The 26739-nt window shown below is 44.3% G+C and overlaps 1 protein-coding gene across 1 annotated transcript; it reads left to right on the top strand.

Moving 5' to 3' along the window:
* Positions 1–5421: 5421 nt before the first annotated feature.
* On the top strand, positions 5422–26149 carry hcfc1b (host cell factor C1b). Its single transcript, XM_084720107.1, has 31 exons — positions 5422–6147; positions 7136–7284; positions 8115–8275; positions 8385–8587; positions 10305–10389; positions 10524–10630; positions 10834–11013; positions 11853–12185; positions 12274–12422; positions 12645–12833; positions 13369–13599; positions 13676–13789; positions 13878–14070; positions 15935–16050; positions 16130–16265; positions 17806–17975; positions 18114–18270; positions 18356–18543; positions 18678–18803; positions 19203–19286; positions 19374–19440; positions 19971–20113; positions 20193–20378; positions 20467–20647; positions 21032–21187; positions 21657–21856; positions 21979–22101; positions 22482–22667; positions 23943–24240; positions 25270–25324; positions 25440–26149. The coding sequence occupies exons 1-31, from the start codon at positions 5976–5978 to the stop codon at positions 25477–25479; spliced, it is 4878 nt and encodes a 1625-aa protein (XP_084576233.1). The 5' UTR covers positions 5422–5975; the 3' UTR covers positions 25480–26149.
* Positions 26150–26739: the final 590 nt, after the last annotated feature.

The following is a 26739-nucleotide window of genomic DNA, read 5'->3' as shown; positions in this document are numbered from 1 at the left end:
ATAAAGCAGGAGAAGAAGAATGATGTGAGAAAATGACTGATGGACTAAATGTGGTCTTAATGCTGCCGTTTATTCTAACATGAAAACATTAAACAATAAAAGTCCATCCAGCAGATTTAAACATGATGAAGTCTGTCTGACTCTGTCCTCTGATGACAGAGACGAGGACATCACTGAAGTTTTTCACCAAACCAACGGAAAATGAGTGGAACTGATTTAAGATTGTCTGTGATCAATGATGATCAATTTTCTAATCAGTGATCTGAGCTGCAAAATCACAGACAAAACAGAAAACAGTCAAAAGTCTTCAAAGTGTCTGTAGTTGCTTCATCATTATTTTACTGTGTGGATTATAAACCATGTCAATTTAAAGAGTTAATATGATCTGGAGCAAACGGGGGAAATGACTCTGCATCACCAAACAGAGGTTACCATGACAACGTGATGCTGCTGTTACATTATGTTTCATTTTTACATTATATGGATTCGTTCAGTGATATTATGAACATTCAGCTCAACAACTCTTGATTTTTAACCTCCTCCCTCAGTTTTAAAGTTATATCGCTCATAAACAACCTTGTTAGAACAATAATTAGTTAAAGAACGGTGATTTTTACAGACGATTTAATCTGAAACTCTGAACATAACCTGCTGCTGACCAGGTGATGAGTTTAGCATCAGTTACCATGGTGATCTAGCAGGTTAAAAGAGAGACGCCTTCATGACTCTGAACATCCTGGATTTAGACTCAACATGTCTCACGTCGTAGTTTCACTCCTCTGGTGTGATCCAGGTCTCCTAAAGCCCCAACATGCCAACCTGACTTTAAAAAAATGTTGTTTACACCATGTTTTTACCCTGAATCTTCACTTGGAGCCACGTTCACGCTCATACTGCCTGAACTGTGTGGTGACGCTCTGCACACTGTGAGGAGAGGAGAGAACTGAATTTTCATTTTTGGCTGAACTATCCCTTTAACTATCAGTAAGATTTGCTTCTTGTCATCCAGGCTGTAAAAACAACAGAAGGGCCTGGTTTGAAATCGAAGTATAATCAGAGCAAAAACAATCAAGAATCACACGTCAAGTGATTAAAACATTTATTCAGCATCGTTGTTTTTTACCTCTGGAGAGACGTTTTGTTCTCGGAAGGAGCCAACGTTTGTTTTTACATCCGAGGACGACATCGGAATATGATAAGACAATAAACACACAACACTGATATATTATACTGTTATTATTTATCCCAGCAACCCAAACATACAGAAAATACATATAAGTTCAGATATTTCAGGTGAATATTTGAAAGGAGGCTTTCAGGAGAGCTCGTGTTCTTAGTGGAGTCGAGCTTCCTGAAGCTGATCCAGAATCTGATCCAAGCACACAGGTACGACAGCCTCATCACACCTGCACCCACTGTGTGTATATCACACACACACACACACACACACACACACACGTCACATCTGACTATTTATTCACTTGTTTACTGATCAAACATTTCATTTTTTGTAAATCTTTGTTGGAAAATACTGAAATATAAAATGTACTTGAATGTATCAGAGTCTGTCTCATATTTAGATTTTTGTTTTTCTGCTGTGTTCAGACTTACAGACACTTTTACAGACAACGTCACTGAAATTCATTCGTCAGTAGGAGAATCGTCTCCTGAATTATTGACCTGCAGATGTTTGATTGAACCTTTTATTGGCACCATGTCTGGTTGTTGCGTATACGAGGGTAATTCAAAAAGTTCTGAGACAAATTGAAAAAAAAACTTTATTTATGAAAGATACAAAATTATTTTTCAACATAAGATCCACCAACTCAATAAACTTCTGCCAGCGATGTTTCCACCCAGAAATTCCTTCTTGATAGAATCCTGGAGCTCGTCTCGTCAACCAGGTCACGACCTCCCTCTTCACTGCAAGTATGGACTGAAATCTGGTTCCTTTCAAACGTTCCTTCGACTTTGGAAACACGGTTCTAGAAGGTGAAGAGTCTCCATAAACATTTTGCAAAGCTTCAATGATTCTGTAGGTTTCCACTGAAGTTTTGTTAGAAATTTGATGTTTGCTCGAACTTCAGATTGTCTCATTTTGGACGGTTGAAAAGTTGGTTCTGTAAAATGTAACGTGGAACATTGAATAACAAAGTTAGAACGCTGTAACTTGTCAAATTTGTTTATAAGTCATCAGTGGAACGATTCAAGGTCATTTTGTTCCACTATTAGACTCAGTTTGAATTTATGTCATTTGTCTTAGAACTTTTTGAATTAATCCTCGTACGAACGTCAGAATCCATAGATCCCACTGGTCGACTCACGTTGTTCAGAACTCTGACAGGATCACGAGCGTTTCAGAACGACCCTCGTGTTGCCTGTCATAGACGTGTCTCATGACATCATTAATCTGTCCCTACAGGAAGTTGTGGTGTGAATAGTTCACACATAATCAATCAATCTCCATAAATTATGTGCATCTTTGCAATTTTGTCCAAACTCTGCAACTTTTCCACAAATTTGACCAATCATCGTTGCTCCCTGTGAGTTCCACCAATCACAGCACACATGGACATCTCAATGAACCCAATCAATATATGCTTTTATTAGTCACTATGTTTTTGCATTTATATTTTTTATTTTGTCATGAAGACAGACGAACACAACATTTGTCATCGTTATGAACATTTATCATTTCTGTGTGTTTTTATTTGATCATTTTGATTCTGTTTAGACACTTTGAGCTCCAAAAAGATGCTGCTTCTTTGTGTAAAACCTACAGTTGACCTTCATCTACAAATACATCAGATTTTTATTATTTACTTTTTCTAATTCCGAGTCATTTTGCTGTTTTGGAACACTGAGAGCAGAGGGACGTTTTATTCTCGCTGAAACAAGCTGCCTTCAAGTTTTAATGAATTATACAAAAGAAATCTCACAGTTTTCACTTCCTCCTGCAACTTCATTCGTCAAGAAATGGCCAAAAACTTCCCAACATGCATCACAATTTCTTATAAAACCTACAATGAAATCAGACATTTTAGACCACAACAATCCGTAGACCGCTCAGTGAAACCCTGAGGAGACTGAACTGTGCTTCTGTTTGTAGTAGGGCTGAACAATTTGGAAAAAATATCTAATTGTAAATATTTTGACTGATATTGCAATTGTGATATGATTTATGATATGATAATTTTTTACATTATTCTTGTTTTGATTGATAAAGAACTTAAAATGATTATGGTGATTTTTTTTTCAGGAATCTGAACCAAATGAAGATGAATTTTGAAGTCTGTAGAATCTGATGTGTAGGACATGACGTCTCTGTCTCACCACTCAGTCATTCAAACATTTAAAAACACATTTTGACTTTAACAAATATTGCAGAAAGCCACATCGTGATTTTGATGAAATTTCCAGCTCCAGTTTGTTCTAAACTGTCCCAGAAAACATTTCTTCTTGTTCTACTCCAGAAAACCCCTGAAAGCAACATACAAGCCAGTTTTAACGGCATCTTTTAGGTTGCCAGGTTGTGGCTGCTGTTTATCCTCCTCCAGCATCACACTCACGTTCTTTTTAGGTCATCGGGTCAAACTTTGACCTCTGACCTAAAAACAGCTGCTCATCATTTGGAACAAAGTCCATTTTGTAACTTTATTGACATTTATATCTGAAGACTAAAGACCCATCTGTTATTTGTTTGTTTGAGTTTTCGTCTGCACCATTTGTCAGCGCTAGTAAATCATTTTATAACCATTGCTGAAGACGTTCAAATGTTTTTATCATTAAAGTGGTTTTCGACCACCACACACTGAAGTTTAACTGACCTGTCTGTGATAACGGGGGCTTGTCAGAAGTAAAACAGACATTTTATTTTGTTTTCATCAGTGTTAATATGTGATCCAGGTTGTGTTCGCTGTGATCGTCCTGCAGGTGGCGCTCTGCTCTGCTCTGCTCTCTGCCGCTGCTCGCTGAAGTTCAAGAGAAAATGGCGTCTTCCTGAGCGGCATGAGAAGATGTTCATGTTTAGTTTTTAAACTTTATTCTGTTCCTGTTAGTTTATCACTAGTTCACTGACTTTAAGTGTAAACTTACAGCTAACATCCAGTAAGTATCGGGTCAAAGATTAAACGCTGCTCGGTATTTCACAGGTTATTGTAGCACATAACGGGACCGCCGCCATGTTTGTTGAGGGAAGAGAGCGTTAGCTTCACCAATGCTATAGACACATTAGCATTAACTGATTCTTTTTCTTTTAATAAATTAAATTAGGTCTATTTGTCCAATTTGTCCAGACTGCTGAGTTTGATTATTAGTTCTAAAGTGTGACTGAGTCAGACAGAACATGTAACATTAGTTCAGTTGAAGCTTTGCTAACAGCAGTTAGCCGCTAGTCGAAGCTAGCGAGGCAGCAGCGACTGCTAACCTAAATGCTAACTGGCTGTTTGATATTAAAGCACAAGTATCCTCCGTTGTGACTTGCTAATGTGGGGATACAGAAACGACTTGACGTAACAATAACACGTTTTTTTGTATCAGTAACACCGGCTGAACACAACAGATTAAAGTGGATTAGCATTAGCCTAGCCACTCTGCAGCAGTGCTCGCTAACTAGCTGCCCCTGGGAGCTAACGCTAGTTAGCCAACATTAGCAGGAAGCGACAGGCAGAACTAGCAGAGTCCCTAAGTGTATAATCAATACTTGGATCCATTAAACTGATTTTAACGAGCTGACTGTGTGTTGATCTGCAGCCTCACACTGACCAGTTGTGTGTGTGTGTGTGTGTGTGTGTGTGTGTGTGTGTGTGAGTGAGACAGAGAGAGAGAGCATCACCTGTTCAGGTGTGAGTCTCCTGTCAGGACCAAACTGATACTGCTGTGTCAATGTTATTGATCATGTCAGTATAACATTATGTAGAGAATGAGATAATCAATAATCATATTAGTTTAACAGTTAAACAGGACTGCAATTAATGATTACTGAATACATTTGAGACATATTTTTCTAAATTAAATTAATACAAAAATATCCTAAATCACAGAGAGTTTAAACTGAAAACAAGATTGATGAACAGCTTCAGAAAGATCAATTTTACATTATGGAGTTTCCTATAGAGCTTTAACAAATCATCAGTGTTATTAAATCAATTGATTTGAGTGTGTCCTTTTTAAATGATAGTCCACATAAATCTCACACTGAATGAACGTGTCTGATAAATTCTGTTGGATGTAAAATAAAAATTTTAGATTAAGGATAAACTGAATCTATCTAGTGGATTTAATGTGTCAGATGATGAACTTACAGACAGTTCAGTATTACATATATATTGATAATCAATCAGTGTGTGATGGGTCTCTGTGGAGGCGGATCAGCTGTCTGCCTGTATGTTAGCAGTTAGCCACGTAGCCTCCTGGCCTCTCTGTGTGTTTTGTTTGGTGGCTAATAGTAGCAAGATGGCGGCTCCCATCCCGGCGCTCAGACCCTCCGCTCTGCTGGTTTAACAGCAGCTGTGGCTCCTCAGTGTCCCCTCACACTGCTGCATGGAGCAGCTGTGCACCGCAGTCACCCGCAGCTGGACCCGCGCGTCTGTCTGTGCTGCTGTCTGTTAGCGTGAACTGCTTAATACCGACTCTGCACCGCGTTCACCGGCCGGGCTAAGATGGCGGACTGTGAGCTGCAGTCTGCGGGCTAATGGCTAATGGCTAACAGCTAACACCAGTCTGATCCTGGCTTTCATGTTAATGACTCTATGGCTGACAGCTTATCGTCTCTGTAATGCTGTTAGAGAAGGCTAACGTTAGCTAGCGACACAGCTTCTGTCAGTGTAGCCGGCTAGTTAGCAGGCTAATGCTAAAGTTAACCCCGAGCCGGTGGTTTTAGGATTGAGAAAGTTTTGTTGACACAACGTGTGACTGAATTTGGACTTGTCTCCCCGCCGAGGAGGAGCAGGACATCTGGACCGGACAGCAGAATCATGGCGGCCGAACCCGCGGTGCTGCAGCCCCGCTGGAAGCGCGTCCTGGGCTGGAGCGGCCCGGTGCCGAGGCCCCGACACGGACACCGAGCCGTGAGCATCAAGGAGCTGATGGTAGTGTTCGGAGGAGGGAACGAGGGCATCGTGGACGAGCTACACGTCTACAACACAGGTAGGAACTGAAGACGGGTACCTGCCGACTTTAGACACGTAGCTCTATAACATGTTAACGGTCTGATGAAGATATGCTAATGTTAGCTGTGCTACGTTAGCTTATTTTCATGCTAGTTCGAAGTGAACCGTTAGCATTAGCTAACTGTGCAACATTAATGCTGTGATGTGATTGTGTGGATATGACTGAGGCTGATTGGGTACTTTCAATCCACTGGAGGGTTAGCCTGCTGAGCTAGGTTAGCTTCTGCTTGCTGAAGCTAACGTTAGCCGCTGCTCCTTAATCTAACAGCATTAGCTGCTCGAGCTAACAGAGCTACTGTGGGAGAAACAGAGAAAAATGGCGCGTTTTTACTGAAAACATTGCCAACGTCACAGTGACACGCCCCCTGCTGCTGCAGAAGAACTGGTGGAACAATCAGAACAATAGGAGAACAGAGGAACATGAAAAAGAACATGAAATAATGTGAAGGAGGAGGATTCATGTGGAAATCCACTTTAATCAATGTTAGATAAACAAGTAAAGTTGTGAAATAAATCCTGAAATGAAATGAGGCAATAAATATAAAAATACAGAATGCAGTCAGTATAGTTCAATAGATTTGATCAAAATAATGAAAAGAATCATTTTCAAAAGAATACTTTTATTATTTGTGGGTATTTTTAATTAAGAATTCCACTTTTATTTATTTAAGTGGACTTTTATAATTCCATCTGATCTGACAGCTCATTGCCTAATTTATTTATTTATTCTAATTTTATTTATTTATTTAGTAGCTGTATTTATTTGTTTTTGTTATATGTTGATTAAAATGGCATTCCATTGCTTTGTTTTGGTTTTGGACCCAGAACTGAAGTTTAATATCTGGAGCTCAGACAGGCGTCTTTACGTGACACATATGAACAAGAACAGATCTGCTGTTGGTGCTGATTTAGTTTGTCTGATCTACATGTTTACACTCTGACATCATGTTTACATTCCACTGCAGCCACCAACCAATGGTTTGTCCCCGCGGTGCGAGGAGACGTCCCCCCCGGCTGTGCCGCCTACGGCTTTGTGTGTGACGGGACGAGGCTACTGGTGTTTGGAGGGATGGTGGAGTATGGCAAATACAGCAACGACCTGTACGAGCTGCAGGTCAGTGATGTCACTGTGGGGGGTGGGGCCTCAGGACACTGAGACCTGATGTATTTGGGGTTATCAGACACTTCAGGGACATTTTTAGATGACAGAAGAGTCCTGAACCAGCAGGTGGAAAGGTCACTGACAAATGAATCCGTTAAAAATGCTACTATAAATTCATTAATTTAGAACATTACATTTGTCAGTGATTTGATGAATGGAAACATAACTAATAATTGAATCATTTCAAATCACTAATCAGTTATTTAATTTTAAAGTTGAACTGCTAGACTACACGTTTTTAGTTTGTGTCACTTTTAATCCGACAGCTTCTGGTTCCTTAAATTTCATAGTTTTGTGATCATTTGAAGATATTTTACAGATATCTGACAATTAATCAACTTTTCCTTCTCCAAACTGTCATTATTGTATTTGCTTTAAAAAATTCACCATCGATCTCTGATCTCTGCATTTAGATTTATTGATCCAGAGGGAGGTTTGTTGTTGGTCCATGAAATATCAGAAAGTTGTGAAAAATGTGATCAATAAAGCCTAAAATTTCACCCTCAAATATCTTCTTGTGTCCACAACTCAAAGATATTTAGTTTACTGTCAGAGACGAGTAAAGAAACCAGAAAATATTCACATTTAAGAAGCTGAAATCAGAGAATTTTGACTATTTAAATTTAAAAAATGACTCAAACTAATCAATTGTGAAACCGGTTGGCGATTAATTTAATAGTTGTCAGCCAGTCGATCAATTGACTGATCGTTGCAGCTGTGCTCCCAGTTGACCTGATCCAGCTGGACAGCGTCCTGAGGTAGAACCCGTTTGTGTCCTTCAGGCAAGTCGGTGGGAGTGGAAACGCCTGAAGGCGAAGGCGCCAAAGAATGGCCCGCCCCCCTGCCCCCGCCTCGGCCATAGCTTCTCTCTGATTGGCAGCTGCTGCTACCTGTTTGGAGGATTGGCCAATGACAGTGAAGACCCTAAGAACAACATCCCCAGGTAGGTAGGAGACACAAGACTGTCCTCAGGTACCTGGACCACAGACCTGCTGCTTCCAGTGTAATGTGCGGTTATCATGGAAACCCTAACCCCCACCTCTCCTCGTCAGGTACCTGAACGACCTGTACTGTCTGGAGCTGCGACCGGGCTCCAGCGTGGTCGGCTGGGACATCCCTGTGACGTCCGGTCAGCCGCCGCCGCCCAGAGAGAGTCACACGGCTGTAGTGGCGAGCAGCCGTGGAGCGAACAGGCTTATCATCTACGGAGGGATGAGCGGCTGCAGGCTGGGAGACCTTTGGGTCCTCCACATAGGTGAGACATGTTAGAGACAGGTGGGACGTGTCAGAGAGAGGTGAGACATGTTAGAGACAGGTGGGACGTGTCAGAGAGAGGTGAGACATGTTAGAGACAGGTGGGACGTGTCAGAGAGAGGTGAGACATGTTAGAGACAGGTGGGACGTGTCAGAGAGAGGTGAGACATGTTAGAGACAGGTGGGACGTGTCAGAGAGAGGTGAGACATGTTAGAGACAGGTGGGACGTGTCAGAGAGAGGTGAGACATGTTAGAGACAGGTGGGATGCTTAGGGCGGGGGCAATTTGATTGATGTCATCAGTTCTGAAAATATGTGGACTTGTGTTGACGGGTCACTGTGAACCGCTGCACCTGATCAGAGCAGGGATTCAGCTGGAGAACAAACTGCAGAGAGCCTCGCCATGATTGTCTGCTGTGTGGGACAGTTTTAGACGCAGAGACGCAGCAGTTCGACTCTTGAACCAAATTGCAATTTTTGAAAAAAGAAGAATGTTAGAAAACATCATGATATATCATGAAAACATGTTTGTTTCTTTGGTTCTAAAAACTAAAAGATGTCACCTACTGATGTAATGGACTAAATAACATGTTAGTATTTCAGACAGATGCCTCAGTCAGAGATCAGGGGCATCATGACGGAGGTTATCAACTCACTTTGTTAATTCAGGCTTTCTTCTTCAGACTCCATGTGTGCTCACATAAAAGTTTGTTGTGTTATTTGACTCTTCTTCTTCACAAAGTGAATCGATCACGAGCCGAACACTTCAGTCAAAATCATCAAGTTGTTATCATAATGAGCTGTGGAAAATACACAAAATATATTATGGCAAAAAACAACATTATTGCTGCAAATAAAGCAGGAGAAGAAGAATGATGTGAGAAAATGACTGATGGACTAAATGTGGTCTTAATGCTGCCGTTTATTCTAACATGAAAACATTAAACAATAAAAGTCCATCCAGCAGATTTAAACATGATGAAGTCTGTCTGACTCTGTCCTCTGATGACAGAGACGAGGACATCACTGAAGTTTTTCACCAAACCAACGTAAAATGAGTGGAACTGATTTAAGATTGTCTGTGATCAATGATGATCAATTTTCTAATCAGTGATCTGAGCTGCAAAATCACAGACAAAACAGAAAACAGTAAAAAGTCTTCAAAGTGTCTGTAGTTGCTTCATCATTATTTTACTGTGTGGATTATAAACCATGTCAATTTAAAGAGTTAATATGATCTGGAGCAAACGGGGGAAATGACTCTGCATCACCAAACAGAGGTTACCATGACAACGTGATGCTGCTGTTACATTATGTTTCATTTTTACATTATATGGATTCGTTCGGTGATATTATGAACATTCAGCTCAACAACTCTTCATTGTTAACCTCCTCCCTCAGTTTTAAAGTTATATCGCTCATAAACAACCTTGTTAGAACAATAATTAGTTAAAGAACAGTGATTTTTACAGACGATTTAATCTGAAACTCTGAACATAACCTGCTCCTGACCAGGTTATGAGTTTAGCATCAGTTACCATGGTGATCTAGCAGGTTAAAAGAGAGCCGCCTTCATGACACTGAACATCCTGGATTTAAATTCAACATAGCTCGCTAATTCATCTCAACAATCTCAACACAATCTCACCTCATAGTTCACCCCTCAGGCATCTCATGACACAAACATGACCATCTGTCCCTCTCTGATGATGTCACAGACACTTTGACGTGGACTAAACCAGCCCTCAGTGGAACCGCCCCCCTGCCCCGCAGCCTGCACTCTGCCACCACCATCAACAACAAGTAATACTGCACACTGAGACTACACACAGATACATGCTGTTAATGCATCTGTTAATCTGACATTTATATGGAATCTGTCTGTCTGTCTGTCTCTGTCTGTCTCTCTGTCTGTCTCTCACATGTCTGTGTGTCAGGATGTATGTGTTTGGTGGTTGGGTTCCTCTGGTGATGGATGATGTCAAAGTGGCAACTCATGAGAAGGAGTGGAAGTGCACCAACACACTGGCCTGCCTCAACCTGGGTACACACACGCACACACACACACACACACACGCACACACACACACACACACACACACACACACGCACACACACACACTCCTAAAATTAGATTTGAAAAATCACAATACATTAAATCATTAACCTTTATATCAGTTCTTGGCCATCACCTCTACTGATCACCTGTCTGTCTGACCACTTGTCTCTCTGTCTGCCTGTGTGTAGACACAATGTGCTGGGAGACAGTCCTAATGGACAGTCTGGAGGAGAACGTCCCCAGAGCTCGAGCAGGTCACTGCAGTGTCGCTATCAACTCCAGACTTTACATCTGGAGCGGCAGAGACGGATACAGGAAGGCCTGGAACAACCAGGTGTGCTGCAAGGACCTCTGGTACCTGGAGACAGGTGAGGACTGACACCTGGAGACAGGTGAGGACTGACACCTGGAGACAGGTGAGGACTGACGCCTGGAGACAGGCGAGGACTGACGCCTGGAGACAGGTGAGGACTGACACCTGGAGACAGGTGAAGTGAGGACTGACACCTGGAGACAGGTGAGGACTGAGACCTAGAGACAGGTGAGGACTGACACCTGGAGACAGGTGAGGACTGACACCTGGAGACAGGTGAGGTGAGGACTGACGCCTGGAGACAGGTGAGGACTGAGACCTGGAGACAGGCGAGGACTGACGCCTGGAGACAGGCGAGGACTGACACCTGGAGACAGGCGAGGACTGACACCTGGAGACAGGTGAGGACTGAGACCTGGAGACAGGCGAGGACTGACGCCTGGAGACAGGCGAGGACTGACACCTGGAGACAGGCGAGGACCGAGACCTGGAGACAGGCGAGGACTGAGACCTAGAGACAGGTGAGGACTGAGACCTGGAGACAGGCGAGGACTGACGCCTGGAGACAGGTGAGGTGAGGACTGACACCTGGAGACAGGTGAGGACTGAGACCTAGAGACAGGTGAGGACTGAAGCCTGGAGACAGGTGAGGACTGACACCTGGAGACAGGTGAGGTGAGGACTGACACCTGGAGACAGGTGAGGACTGAGACCTAGAGACAGGTGAGGACTGAGACCTGGAGACAGGTGAGGACTGACACCTGGAGACAGGTGAGGACTGACACATGGAGGCGTTACATCTGACAGAAACAGGATGATGTTTTTGCTTCTTAGGTCTTAATCTTTCTCATGTCTGAGTAAAGTTACCTGTCTGTCTCACCTGTGTGTCCTCAGAGCGTCCCGCCGCTCCCTCTCGTGTGCAGCTGGTCCGGGCCAACACGTCCTCTCTGGAGGTGAGCTGGGGGCCATCACAGACTGCTGACACTTACCTGCTGCAGCTGCAGAAGTACGACATTCCAGCCACACCTGGAGCCACCTCATCTGCCTCTAGCCCCGCCCCCAACCCCATCCCCACCGCCACACCTGGAGCCAGCTCCCCCAAGAGCCCAGCCCCCATTGGAATGACAACAGCTAACCAAACTGTCCCGCTGTGTGGCATCACACTGGTCCCTTCCTCGACTGCATCCATACCAGCGACCCCATTGGCTGCGGCTGCCAAAGCACCTGGTGAGCACACACACCTGTACAGGTAGATCTGCAGGGGTTGGAGCAGCTAGATCTGAATGATCCTCACCTGTTTACTGTATTTCTACAGCTGTCCTGAAGGTGGCAGCAGCTCCAGGTGCAGCAGGCGGAGCTTCCATCGTCACAGTGAGACAGGCTGCGCCCAAACCCCCTGTTGCCGTGACAACACTTCCTGCAGGTGTTCGTATGGTGGTACCGCCTCAGGCCACTCAGGGGACGGTAAGCAGATCTTTATGATTCTCCACCGGCTTCATTCTGGAGCTTTCTGGACCACATTTAAGGTCTTCATCAACAGCTGAAGTTTGCTCAGGTGTCATGGAAATAACTGATCTGTCTCCATGACAACTGCTGTCTCCAGTTGCACTTTACTGCTACAGTACTGCTGCACTTAATAAGTCATGTGATAACCAAACAGTCCCCCTGCTTCCTGTCTGCTCTCAGCCAATAGGAAGCAGTCCTCAGATGAGCGGTATGGCAGCATTGGCGGCGGCGGCGGCTGCGACTCAGAAGATCCCTCCGTCTACAGCGACGGTGCTGAACGTTCCTGCAGGAGCAACGATTGTAAAGACGGTCGCTGTAAGTCCAGGATCCACGAGTCTGCCCGTCAAAGTGGCCGCTCCAGTTACAATGGTACACACACTACACACAGTACACACATACTACACACCTGTGGTACTACTGTCAGTACACACAGTACACAGTTCACTGACTTGCACAGTTTCCATATTTCAGGTGTAGCTACTGCCATCTTGTGGCAGGTGAAAATTAGTACAAAATTCAGTTTGGCTGAAATGACACAGTAACTCTGAGTGAAATAACATGATTATATAATTGAATTTGTCACGTTAAAGTGATGAAAATGTACATTTTACTCAGTCAGCACCTTAAGAGTATCCATCCTTGTTTATATAGTAACACATTAATAGGGTGGGAGGAAAACAGTGTAAGCGTTTTACAGTTGTGTAAATGTGTTACAGCAGTGTAAACTTAACATGTAAGCTTGTTCGAGTGTAAACATGTTACAGTATAACTGTGTTAACATGTAAATGTCTTGCTGTATAAACATGTTAACGTGTGTTTACATGTAAAATTCTATATTTAGACGAGTTTAACAGTCGTATAAAGATGTTCCATTGTAAGCACGTCTTCACTCTGGTCGTCTCAGGTGGGGAACTCGGCCACTCGTATGCTGAAGACTGCTGTTGCTGCTCAGATGGGCGGCGGCTCTGTAGTCTCCACCCCTGGGACCCCTAGCCGACCAATCATCACGGTCCATAAGTCTGGCACGGTGACAGTCTCCCAACAGGCTCAAGTGGTCACCACGGTGGTGGGCGGAGTGACAAAGACCATCACTCTCGTCAATAGTCCTCTGAGTATGGGAGGAGGCGGAGCTCTGGTGAGTGATGTCACCTGTTGATGAGGAATTTATTATTCGGTGTAAACAATCTAACCTCGTGACATCACTGTTTCAGATTGGTAACCTTGGTAACCTGGGAAAGGTGGTGTCAGTGGTTCAGACCAAACCAGTTCAGAGTGGAGCAGTTACTGGTCAGGCTGGGAGCAGCCCAGTCACCCAGATCCTCCAGGTACAGTTACTGAGATCCATGCCCTGGCCCCACCCCTTTTTAACACCTGACAGCAGAGACATTAACCCCCCACCCCTCTCTGTACCAGGCGAAGGGCGCTCTCCCAGCAGGAACCATCTTGAAGTTGGTGACATCAGCAGATGGTAAACAGACAACCATCCTCAGCACCGCGCAGGCCGGATCCAACAAATCCACCATCCTGGGCGTCTCCCCGGCAACCTCCAAACCTGGAACCACCATCATCAAGACCATCCCAGTGTCTGCGCTGCAGGGGGGGGCAGGTACAGAACAAACACACACCTGAATATACCAGAGGGGTTTTCCATCAATGTGGATAAAGAAAACGCCTGGCTGCCTTTGATAAGTCTGGCTAGTTTAAGCAATAGATCCGTTCCATGACTGGGCATGACTTAAAGGAATCCCTGCTCAGTAACCGTGGTAACTGATACCACTGAAGCGGCCTGCTCAGTAACCGTGGTAACTGATACCACTGAAGCGGCCTGCTCAGTAACCGTGGTAACTGATATCACTGAAGCGGCCTGCTCAGTAACCGTGGTAACTGATACCACTGAAGCGGCCTGCTCAGTAACCGTGGTAACTGATACCACTGAAGCGGCCTGCTCAGTGGCAGGTTAACTGTCAGGCTTAATTTAACTGTGTGTCAGAGAATTCCTGACAGGTAGAAACAGAATCTAAAACCCACAGTTTCCATCAAGTGTCCTTTGTTCTCTCATCACTTCTGCACTTCTCTTAAGAAAGTGTTTTAAGGAGCAGCTGGTTATGTAGTTGATAATATCATTGAACAGATACTGACTCAGTTGCTGCTGCAGATTAGACATTTATTACAAATACAAATAAAACAATAAATTGGCTTGTATATCTTTTCAAAAATGATTACTCGTACTCATAAAACTACTCTGATAACCCACACCCGATACAAGTAGCTGCTCAATACAAGTAAACATGTAAAGAACCAACACAATGCAGAGTTCAAGACGTTTGCTGATGCTTACCCTCTTTGTTTTTGGATGCGCCGTCATCATCAGCGAGAGACTGAAATAAACACACAGAGTGCGGCTGTAGACCGCAGCCAGCCGCTGTCCTATCAGTCCTGACGGGTGGATACTAGTTGTTGTGTCGGTAAATTAATCTGAAGATGAAGAAGAAACACTGCTGCCCCCTTTCGTCATAATAACCTGCTACAACTTCTCTTTGTGTATTTATTCTTCACCAAAACGTCCCGACAGCTCAGGACACAACTTCACTTTCTGAGGTTCACAGCAGGTCAACAAAACTGTTGCACACATGGTGCCACACTCAAACCTGTCCCCCCTAAACAATGACAGGTAGGAACTAATTATCTCTTAGACAAGAAGAAACTTCAATACTACACATGTAAATGTTAAATTAAAATACTAGTTAAATGCCATAGATGATAATGAAATAATTCTCATATATAACACCATTTATAATAATAAACTTAATTCTGCAAGTCCATAATAATGTTGTGAAATTATTATACTGAAATATATCACAGTAAACTGCAGCTTAATAAGGAACAAAATCAATAAAGTAACTTACTACAAATAACCTAAACTGTAATGTGTACAGTAACCATGGTTACACTTGTAGCAGGAAACAGCAACAAAGATTTGTTACATTTAGAAAGTGACCATCTAATGAAAATAACACGTTTTAAAAGTTATTGTAAGAACTTTAATGGCATTATTAAGTACTCGTATCAGTACTCGGTATCGGCAAGTACTTGTACTCGGTCTGAAAAAAGTGGCATCGGTGCATCTCTAGTCTTTTATCATGATGAACCCTTTATATTCTTTATGTAGTTCGAACTTCAGAGTTTGTTGTGCAGTTGAGCAGAAAAGTGCTCATCTTTTCTTCTTTTTGTGACGTGATCGTCTGTGATGCTCAGCTGTTCTGGTCTGCTTCAGTCTGTGCAGCTTCACTTAGTGTCGACTAGACCAGGATGAATTTTCTCGGTGGAGCGTTTAAAGCCTCGAGTGGAAGTCCAAATTAATTCAGGCTTTTTCACCGACATGCAGACTTAGTTATCACCCTTGATGGAACACCCCCTAGATGCCTATTTTAACCTGAGTGACCGACTGAGTGAAGCTCCACCCCCAACAGGTGCCACCAGTCCAATCACCATCCTCACCACCAAAATGGTGACACCAGGAAGTGCCGGTAAAATCATCACCACTGTCCCCAAAATCACTGCAGCTGGCCAGCAGGGCCTCACACAGGTAAAGCGCACACACACACACACACACACACACACACACTGAGCCATTCTCAGGTACTGACAGTTTTTCATGTGTTCAGGTGGTATTGAAAGGAGCTCCGGGGACACCTGGTACAATCCTCAGGACTGTCCCAATGAGTGGAGTCAGACTGGTATCACCGGGAGCCAGTGGCACCAAACCCACTGTCACCACACTAGTTGTCAAGGGAACCACAGGTAAACCCTTTCTGTGTTCACAGACTGTAAACAAAGATGGCCGTCACGTCTCCTCTTCTTTTCACAGAAAAAATTAGTCTAAAATCTCTTTGATACGAGCCCTACCATCTTGTCCTGGTGACATCATTTGGAGCTAGAGTCTTAGCAGTAGTGATTGGGGGTGGAGCTGTGGTATCGAGGCCCCACCCAAACAGATCTCAGCTGTCAATCATATTGTGAAACCTCCTTTTTATATCATCATATAATAAACTGGAAAGTTTCGCACTAACTTTTGAGTGTGCCTGATGCTCGCTGTATGCTGTCCACCATAATGACACTAAGTAAGCACAAATAGAAATAGCTCTATAATTGTGTGTATGTTTGTGAGTGTGTGTATGAGAAGTTGTATGAGTGAGCGGGACAGAAGAACAATATGGTTGACATTAAAAATGTCAGTAGGCAGCCATGGATATTAGAATTAAAGCTGGAGATTCAATTAAGCCAATCACAATCAGCCTTGTCAATTTCTGCCCAGCAACTGTGAGTGGACATGTATCCACTGTGTAGGCAAGATGGGCATTTCATGAATGAATGAATGAATGAATTTAACATTAACCAGCTCAAACTTTGAATTTATTAACAGTTAAAAAAGACTGCAGTCTAAAATGTCCAAGTTGGACACAGAAAGACACAGACGGAGACAGACAGGCAGGCAGAGCAGAGTGACAGAGAATTTGAATATTTGATAATATGTGAAAAGTCAGAAAAATGTTGAATATTTTCCATTTTGAATGGAATTTCTAGCTGAAAGTATGAATCAGTAGTTACCATTTCAAAACAGGTGAAATTTTGTGATTTTTGAAGATTCCATATTTCGTTGTCAACGGGAAAACTGTCTGGAAAAAAGCTGGAATATCTGGGAAAGGTAGGAATGAGAAGAGTCATTCCGCTCTTGTCCTAATTCAGCTGAATGTTTTTAAGTTTGAATGGTTTGAATCGGTTGAAGTTTGTGGAAGTAGTTATGATGCATTTTCATTGAATGGGGTTTAATAGGAATTGAAATTTTAACGTGGAATATTTCGGAAAGTATGAATGAAAGCAATAATGTCCTAATGAAGCTGAATAAGTTGAACTTGGAATCGCCTGAATTGGGTGAAGTATGCTGAAGTTAGGCAATGATGAAAAATGCAGCGGAATAATAATAAACGAACAGAAGAACCGAGGGGTCACAGCTAATAAGAAGAAGTATGGCGGATTATATCCAGCGTGGCTGCACATCAGGCTCACTGAATTAAAACCAAACTGACGAGAAAAATGAACACTGGAACAAACATCAGTGTGATAAGAATGACCTAAAACATGATGGAAACATTTATTTGATGTTTTAGTTTGAACCATGTCCCATCTGCTAACCTGGAGGGGGCGGAGCTTATGACCTATACTGCAACCAGGGGGACATCCAGAGGTTGTTGTTCTTTAATGTGTGAAAGCCTTAGAATCCCTGTGTCCATCAGTGTGTCTCTGGTTGGACAGACAGACTCTGAGAGATGTGTCTCTGCAGGTGTGTCCAGTCTAGGGACAGTAACAGGAACTGTCTCCACCACAGTGGCAGGAGGAGGCGTCGCTGCTGCCAGCGCCTCCCTGACGACGCCCATCACCACCTTGGCGACCATTGCCACTCTGGCCAGCCAGGTTACCACGGCAACCGCTGCAGCATCAGGACCCAAACAAGTAACAAGACTGAAGGCTATTTTGTGTCTGTGCTAAAGTAGTACTGCAGTAATTATGTTGTAATATTGTAGTATTCTGTCTCTGTACTTAGTGTCTGTTGTACTGTACTGTAGTAATACTGCAGTATTCTGTCGTCAGGTGACTCTCATCACGACTCCGAGTGGCGCCGAGGCTCAGCCGCTGGTCCAGGATCTGCCCGTGTCCATCATGGCCTCTCCTACTTCAGAAGACCCTGGAACTACTACGAGTACTACGACAAGTACTACAGCAGGGGGGGAGGCTGGAGACACTGCAGGTACACGTACCACTAGTGCAGCAGACTGATGTAGACCAGGTGTTTTGATGGTGTCCCTGACGATGTCGATGTGATGATGCTGCAGTGACATTGGTGTGCTCGAACCCACCCTGTGAGACACATGACACGGGAACAACCAGTACTGCTACCGTTGCCATGGCAGCTCTGGGCGGTACTGACAGATTGTGCTCCAACCCACCCTGTGAGACACACGACACCGGCACTACCAACACCGCCACAGTGTCCTCCGCCAGCATGAGCCAAGTGCCGCAGGTGAGCCGATTGTCACACGTTCATGTCAGCCGCTTTAAAAAAAAAAAAAAAAAAAAAAAAAGAACTCTGTTGTCATGGAGGCCAACAGCTCCTCTGTCAGGTAACAGGTGCTGCTGCTCCTCTCTCCTCCTCAGGTGCCTTCAGCTCAGCAGCCTGTCAGTCTGAACAGAGGGAACAGCTGCTCCAACCCGCCCTGTGAGACCCACGAGACAGGAACCACCAACACGGCGACGACAGCTGGAGCTGGAGGACTCCGGCAGGTGAGACACCTGACTGACTGCAGACAGGTGGACTGGTCAACATCATTGATTACTGAAATACGTCAGTTTGCATTTCTGCACCAGAATGTGATTTACCTGAAGAACAAACCGCCGCCATCATCTGAAGTGTAACAGAGACACAACACTGTCCTACAGGAGAAAAAGACAGTAACTTCATTTCTGTCAAAAATGAGTTCTGATCATTTCAGTGAGATTAACGGCTTCCTTTGACATGAGGACAAATATCTTCTCTCAAATGTTTTATTTTGGAGAAAATTACAGTAACTGCACAAAGCTGTAGAGAAACCACAGCATTAATGGTTTAAAAAAATGATTAGCAGCCTTACTGATTGATTAAACGTGCATGGAGACTGAACTCCAAAGTGTTTCTGTCTGCAGGTGTGTTCCAACCCGCCCTGTGAGACCCATGAGACAGGAACCACCAACACTGCAACCACAGCTGGAGCTGGAGGACTCCGACAGGTGAGACCACACCTGCCTGACTGAGTGCAGACAGGTGGACTCTGGTGATCAGTGATGGGTTAAACCTGCCTGTGTTTCTGTCTGCAGGTGTGTTCCAACCCGCCCTGTGAGACCCATGAGACAGGAACCACCAACACTGCCACCACAGCTACAGGTAAGCTGACACACCTGGATCGGAGCTCCAGACTGACGGTGTCCTGGAGACGAGAGAACAGATGTTCTCCGGGAAGAAAAGATGTTGTAGTCGTATGGTTGTGTGTGAACAGAGCGCTGACTGCAGCAGAGTGTGTCTCCTCATGCTGTTACTATGGTTACCATCACCAGCTACGAGAAATATGAAGAATCTGACATGTTTCCATGGTAACAGTCTGTCCGTAAATTTAAATGTTGAAACAGAGATGGATTGAAACAGTCCAACCAGCTGCTGTCTGCTAGCTAATATTAGCCCGGCTCTGCTGACTGTGAGTCAGTGTTTAAACAAACACAGACAGTTTCCTCATGATATTTTGGGTTTTTTGTTTGTCAGTCTAATAAACTGATTCTGTGATGTTTTGGTTCAGATGTTAAAATCTGAAAGGATGCAGTCAACTCACTAACAGTGGGGACACGCCCTGTTTTACCTTGATAATACATCTTTTTTTTTTTTTTTTAATTCACTTCCTGTCCTGTCCTCTGTATGTCCAGCTCAGCAGGGTGGAGACGGTCTCCAGGGAGACTCCACAGACCCCTCCTCTTCCTCTGATCCCGCCTCCTCCACCACAGCCAGTCAGAGCAGAGCTGTTACCACAGTTACACAGGCCACACCCACACCTGGACCATCCATACCTGTAAGTGACACACACACACCCCATCTTCATTATCATCTGCTGTCACATCCCATGATCCTCTCTGTCTGTCTGTGAGCAGGAGATTTCCTCATTGGTTGGAGAGGGCAGGGCGGAGTCCTCAGAGGCTGAGGCTGTTGCCATGGTGATGACAGCAGACAGGGAGGAGCCCATGCAGACAGACGGACAATCCGGGGACATGATGTCATCAGCAGCATCAGTGTTACAAGTTCACGTGGAGGAGAGCCAAGCCGCTGCCGCCACACAGGTGCGCACGCACGCACGCACACACACACACACACACACACTCTAAAACACACACACACAGCTGACCACTCAGCTGCCTCCTCTCTCAGATGGCATCCTCAGATGGCGGTCTTCCTCAAGAGCTGATGTCATCAGAAGGGGACGGAAGTGAGGTGGTCTCTGGGGCGACGACCCTGATGGTCACAGGACTGACGTCTGACCAGCTGGGTGTTACCTCGGCAACAGAGGCGGCAACAATCCAGGCGGTGCTGCAGGCAGCAGGTCACATGGGTAAGAAGCACCAATCCACCCGAGAGTCGGAGAGTCGGAGAGTCTTGTAGTGTGACTGTTAGAACCATGTGGAACAATACGTCTGTGTGCTCCACATGTTTGAACCTGTTTCTTCAAGTCTTCCCTGTAACAAATATTTTCTTTATTGATTCATCTGTGAATCATTTTTTCCATTAATCGATCAGTTCTTTGGTCTATAAATGTCAGAAAATGGTGAAAGTTGTTGCTCAAAGTCGAAGCTCTTTGCTTTGTTTGAACATGTTGGAGGAACTCAGTCAGTTGTGTGTCAACAGGATAAAAACACATCTGTGTGTGTGTGTGTGTGTGTGTGTGTGTGTGTGTGTGTGTGTGTGTGTGTGTGTGTGTGTGTGTGTGTGTGAGCAGCAGACGGCTCCGTGGATCAGTCCATTCCCATCGTTCTGACCCAGCAGGAGCTGGCAGCTCTGGTCCAACAGCAGCAGCAGCTGCAGGATGTCCACAACCAACCAGAACCAGCAGAACCAGAAGTAGAACCACAGCACAGTGGCGTGCAGCCCACAGGTACCTGCTGACAAACATCAGGGACATGAACCTGGTCCTAAGAGTCAGAAACTGCTGAATGTTGATTTCTGAGCAGAAATGGTTTAAACCTGAAATGGTTCACAGGAAGTAGTTTGATGAACAGAGATGATTTCTCGTCCCTGTAGAGTCAGCAGCTAACTTTCAGCCAACGATCAGCCAGTGATCAGCCAATGATCAGCCAATGATCAGCTAACGATCAGCTAACTTTCAGCCAACGATCAGCCAGTGATCAGCCAACGATCAGCCAATGATCAGCTAACGATCAGCTAACTTTCAGCCAACGATAAAGATCCAACTGAATCAAATCCACATACACAACCTAGTTGACCAACCAGATTGCTCGGTTAGATCTTCATGTTGTATATTTATTGTTGACACAGACTTGTATCGTCCTGCTGTGTTTAATAAAGATGTGTTTTGTTTTTTCAATCCTGCTGTTTTTTCCCAGAGGGCCTTGCTCCGGCCGACAGCCTGAATGACCCAACGGCAGAGAGTAATGGACACGAGCTGACATCATCAGCTGTGACCAGCGCGGTGGCACGACTGGCCAGTACATTTGGCCCCACCTCTCCCCTCACACCCAGCCCTGCTAAGATGCAAACTCCCGCACTCACTGAGGTGACCAATGGGATCGCAGCAACCACAGGGGTGAGAGGTGCAGTGCTGCAGAGCAACAGCAGGGGGCAGTATGATGCTAAAAACATGCTAACTTTGTGTGCTAACCTTGTGTGTGTGTGTGTGTGTGTGTGTGTGTGTGTGTGTGCGCGTAGAAGCAGGGTGTCCCGGTGAGGTCATCAGCGAAGGACTGTCAGTGGTTTGACGTTGGAATTGTCAAAGTGACCAACATGGTGGTGACGCATTATTACGTCCCATACGATGACAACGTAGCCGACGTAAGAACTGTTTTTAAAATGTTCTCAGGTAGATTTTCAAGATAAAATAAGACCCGAGCTCCTCCCACCTGTGGGTGGGGTCACAGAGACAAGTCAGGTGACTCAAAGGTTTTCAGCTGTCTGAAGACTAATTTCCTATGAATTCTGGGTAAATGAAGATGGTTTTCAACCAAAACAAACTTCGCCGACTTCAACCGCTACAGAAAGATTTTACTGTGAAAAGCAGCTGCTGTGGACTATTAATGTGGTGGGGCTTAGGCTATTGATCAGGATATTGATCACATTACTGATGATGTCTGTCCCTGCAGAATGACTTCAGTTATAGATCATGTTACTGATCAGATTATTGATCTTTTGATTGATGATGTCTGTCCCTGCAGGACGACTCGGGCGCGGTGCCTGATTACAGTCAGATGAGGAAGGTGGAGCTTCAGCCGGGGACGGCCTATAAGTTCCGTGTTGCGGGGATCAATATCTGCGGCCGCGGAGCGTTCTCCGACGTGTCAGCGTTTAAAACGTGTCTCCCTGGTTTCCCCGGAGCGCCGTGCGCCATCAAGATCAGCAAGGTGAGACTCACGTCCTCTGATTTTTTCAGTCTGTGGTTACAGGGTGTGTTACCATGGAAACCACCATCCCTGTCACACTGTGTTGTAATAACAGTCAGAAACCAGCAGGTGGAGCCACATGATGACTTTTCACTCTGTTCAGTTTGATGATTCTACTTCCTGTGTTGGTTTTTACAGAAACAGAAGGCAGATTGTTTTCATTTATTTATTTTTACAGACAGAACGTTTAGATTTGATCTGATCTGATAACTGATTCATAGTTTTTATACTGAAATGGCAGAAAGTGATCATGTGACTAAAACCAGTAACACAGCTGTGTTTCCTGATGGAACCAGCTGACAGTTTCAAAACTGAATTGAAAATTCTCAGTAATCAAAATCAAAGACAGAAGTATTTTTATTGTCTCTGAAAGAAACACTTTGATGCTGGTTTGACCATCTTTTTTTCTTTTTTAAAAAATATTTAGGGTCTTTTATGCCTTTAATTTACAGGACAGCTGAACATGTGAGATGTGATGTAGGAGCTTCAATCATTAATGATTAATCAATTATGAAATTAATCACCAACTATTTTGATAATGAAAGAATGAATTGATTTGAGTAATTTTTTAAGTGAAAAGAAAAATATCAGTTTCTTCAATATTTCCTGGTTTCTTTCCTCTCTGACAGTAAACTGATGATCTTTGAGTTGTGGACAAAACGAGACATTTGAGGACGTCGTCTTGATCAACATTTTATGGGTTGAAAAGTTTTTGCAAATCATAAAATGGTGAAAAATTGATCCTGTTCCAGTCTTGTCAATTGAAAAAGTGGACGTCCATAAGAAGGACAGTTTATGTCCACTAGAAGGGCAATTTAGAGGACGCTTTACCAGGTTTCGTCTGACGTCCGTCCGTGAACTCCCCATATTTTCTCATTTGGACCCATTTTTCAACTAGTGATCAATCTGGCAATTACTGTCCCGCTAATCAATTAGTGTGTTTGGTCCATCAAATGTCAAAGAGGAATTAAGAAACCAGGAAATTTTCACATTTAAGAAGCTGAAATCAGAGAATTTAGACTTTTTTAAAGATTCAAAACAATTAATTATCAAAATAGTTGTCAGTTAGTTCACTGATCAGTTAATCGCTGCAGCTCGAGTTACATCACACAGTAATTCAAATATTCATGATGTCACTGAGCCTCAGTTAGCAGGTTGCTGCGTCACATGCTAACATGTTTTCTGGGAAATGTAGTTCAGCACTGACCTAGAACACGTTTGGTTCCATCCCTGTAGAACCTGGACGGAGCTCAGCTCACCTGGGAGCCTCCGGCCGTCACGTCGGGGAAGATCACGGAGTACTCGGTGTACCTCGCCATCCAGTCCAGTCAGACGGCGTCCTCGTCCGGTTCCGCTCCGGCCCAGCTGGCCTTCATGAGGGTCTACTGCGGCCCCACCCCGTCCTGCCTGGTCCAGGCCTCCAGCCTCGCCAACGCGCACATCGACTACACCACCAAGCCTGCCATCATCTTCCGCATCGCTGCTCGCAACCAGAAGGGCTACGGGCCCGCCACGCAGGTCCGGTGGCTCCAAGGTGAGAACCATTGATCATTATTCAATTAATTGCCAACTCTTTTTAAGAAAAAAAATCTTGAACCAAATAACTGATCGATTAGTGGGAAAATGATTGGCAGATTGATCACTAGTTGAAACAGGTGGAGACGTACGTCCGTGCGCTCCACCTGTTTTCACGTGTTTGGACTTTTTTTTTCAGTGGACAGGAAATGAAATCCACATTAAAGCTGATCTGTGGACAGTCATTATAGGACACGTCTCTCCACAGCTTCGTCGTCTCACAGACGTCCGGTGCAGGACAGTGTCGTTTTTCCTCCCCTCTTTTCTCTCCTCGCTCCCTGAACGAGGGAGAAATCACTGATTGTGTTCAGAAAACGGACGTTTGTCTTCTTCATGTCCACGTAGAACGATGGGAAACTCGTCTTGTGTGGACGCCGCAGCGTGTTTGGTGACGCTGCCGTCACACGCTGATCCAGTGTGAACCAACCTCTGGATCTTGTTCCCTGAAATGATTAAAGCGAGCCCACGACTTTGAAGTCTTTTCCATGTTTTTAATTTGTGTCAACATAATTTTTCTCTAACAGGTCAGCAGAGGTTAATAAGATTATTAATATTATTAGAGGATAAATTACTGATATGTTTACTGTAATAAATCAAAATGACCACGATGTGTCATCAGAGATGAAAGAAACATGTTCAGATGAAATATTTCTGACAACAACTCGATGACATCATGTTCTCCTCTCAGATTTAAATTCCACTTTTTATTTGCCTGTTTCATGTTAATCAGTTTAAATTAAAGCTGAATGTTTCTGAATGAGTCGGTGTTTGTTTATGAATCGTAATAAATCATTAATATTCTTGTAGAAGGAGTAAATATTTAATAACTGTTAAACTGATCAAAATAAATGGATGAATGGAGTTTGGCAGCAGTGAGACGGTTTGTGTTTTCAGAGCAGTGGGATTTGACTGGTTTACGTTTTTCTCCATTAATGATGTTTTTATTTATTGTTTTTTATTAATAAATGTGTGTCTGTGTTTTCTGTAGAAAATAGTAAAGACCTGAAAGCCGCGGTGAAGAGACCTGGAGCGTCTCCTGATTTGTAAGAACCAACACAGATACAATCATAAATATAAAAATGTAGTTCATATCTTCAGATCGTTACTGTTTATAAACCGTAAATTCTATAAACCGACTTTAAATTTCTTCATCTTCAGCAAACCTGTTGGACCAAAGAAGTTCAGAACCGACCAATAGGAGGAGCCGACGCTCTGATGAAGACTGTGATAGGTTCCCGTTGTCTTAAGCTCCACCCTGCAGCTGGTTACCATGTCAACAAGGAGGAGGTGGAGCTCTGTCGGCTTCCTGTCCCACAGGAAACTAACAGCATAAAAGACTTGTAGGATATTTGTACATTATCGACCCGTTGGACCTCGTTCTCTCTGCTGAAGTGTGTTGGTTGCCATGGCGACTGCATGGCGAGGCAGAGTCGACATCTTTTCACCCTCATATGGAACGAATAAAGTTTTGAGTTTATTGAACGTAGCTGTAGCTCTCTGTCTCGCTCTGTGAGGTCATGATGGAGGTCAAAAGTCATGGTGCTGTCTGGGGGCGGAGTCTCTGCAGAGGGTGGAGTCTCAGCAGGGGGCGTGGTTTAAACCACCACTTGTAAATTATTTTCATTCTGTAGCATCAAAATATTTAGGTTCTCCTTTTTTTTTATAAATGTCTGTCAAAAAGATGATAATTTCTTCTTCTGTGGTTTCTGTTTGTTCTTCTAATGTTGAGGAAAGGTTTGTTGGCCGTGGTGACGGAGCTCACCCATTGGTCAGCAGGAAGCGAATGATATTTCAGCTGTTTGAGAATCAAACCCGTTTGTGAATATTCTCTGGAACAATAAAGATTTTAGAGCATTTTTTTACCGCCAGTGTGGACTCCACTTCCTGTCAGCACACTTTGGGTCAGAGTGCCGCCAAACGTGACGGCGAGGGTGGGGAAAAAAAGAAACGGCGTGGACAGTCGTTATGTTACTGTTTCCTTTTTTGAAAACTTGTATTTTAATGGTTTTCTTATCGTTATTTTCTGATGATTAAATACAAACGTGCAAAATCATAAGAGGAGAAAAAGGTGGCATGTTGGTAAACCAGTCCCCTGTCCTCTGTCCTCTGTCCTCTGTGCTCTGTCATCTGTCCCCTGTCCCCTGTCCTCTGTCCCCTGTCCTCTGTCCCCTGTCCTCTGTGCTCTGTCATCTGTGCTCTGTCCTCTGTGCTCTGTGCTCTGTCCCCTGTCCTCTGTCCCCTATCATCTGTGCTCTGTCCCCTGTCCTCTGTCCCCTGTGCTCTGTCCCCGTCCACTGTCATCTGTCCCCTGTCCTCTGTGCTCTGTCCCCTGTCCTCCGTCCTCTGTGCTCTGTCCCCTGTGCTCTGTCCTCTGTGCTCTGTCCCCCGTTCCCTGTCATCTGTCCTCTGTCCCCTGTCCTCTGTGCTCTGTCCCCTGTCCTCCGTCCTCTGTGCTCTG

This window comes from Lutjanus erythropterus, chromosome 6 (genome assembly GCF_056507025.1).
Source record: "Lutjanus erythropterus isolate fLutEry1 chromosome 6, fLutEry1.hap2, whole genome shotgun sequence".
Lineage (NCBI taxonomy): Eukaryota > Metazoa > Chordata > Actinopteri > Lutjaniformes > Lutjanidae > Lutjanus > Lutjanus erythropterus.
Note: the sequence above shows the minus strand (reverse complement) of the source record. Positions and strands in the feature narration are given on the sequence as shown.

Excerpts from the sequence above, each read along its gene's own strand:
- hcfc1b (XM_084720107.1), top strand. The coding sequence starts at position 5,976 with ATGGCGGCCGAACCCGCGGTGCTGCAGCCCCGCTGGAAGCGCGTCCTG. Across the intron at positions 8,588-10,304 it reads CCTTTGGGTCCTCCACATAG|ACACTTTGACGTGGACTAAA; the intron begins GTGAGACATGTT and ends ATGATGTCACAG. Across the intron at positions 20,648-21,031 it reads GCAGGCAGCAGGTCACATGG|CAGACGGCTCCGTGGATCAG; the intron begins GTAAGAAGCACC and ends GTGTGTGAGCAG.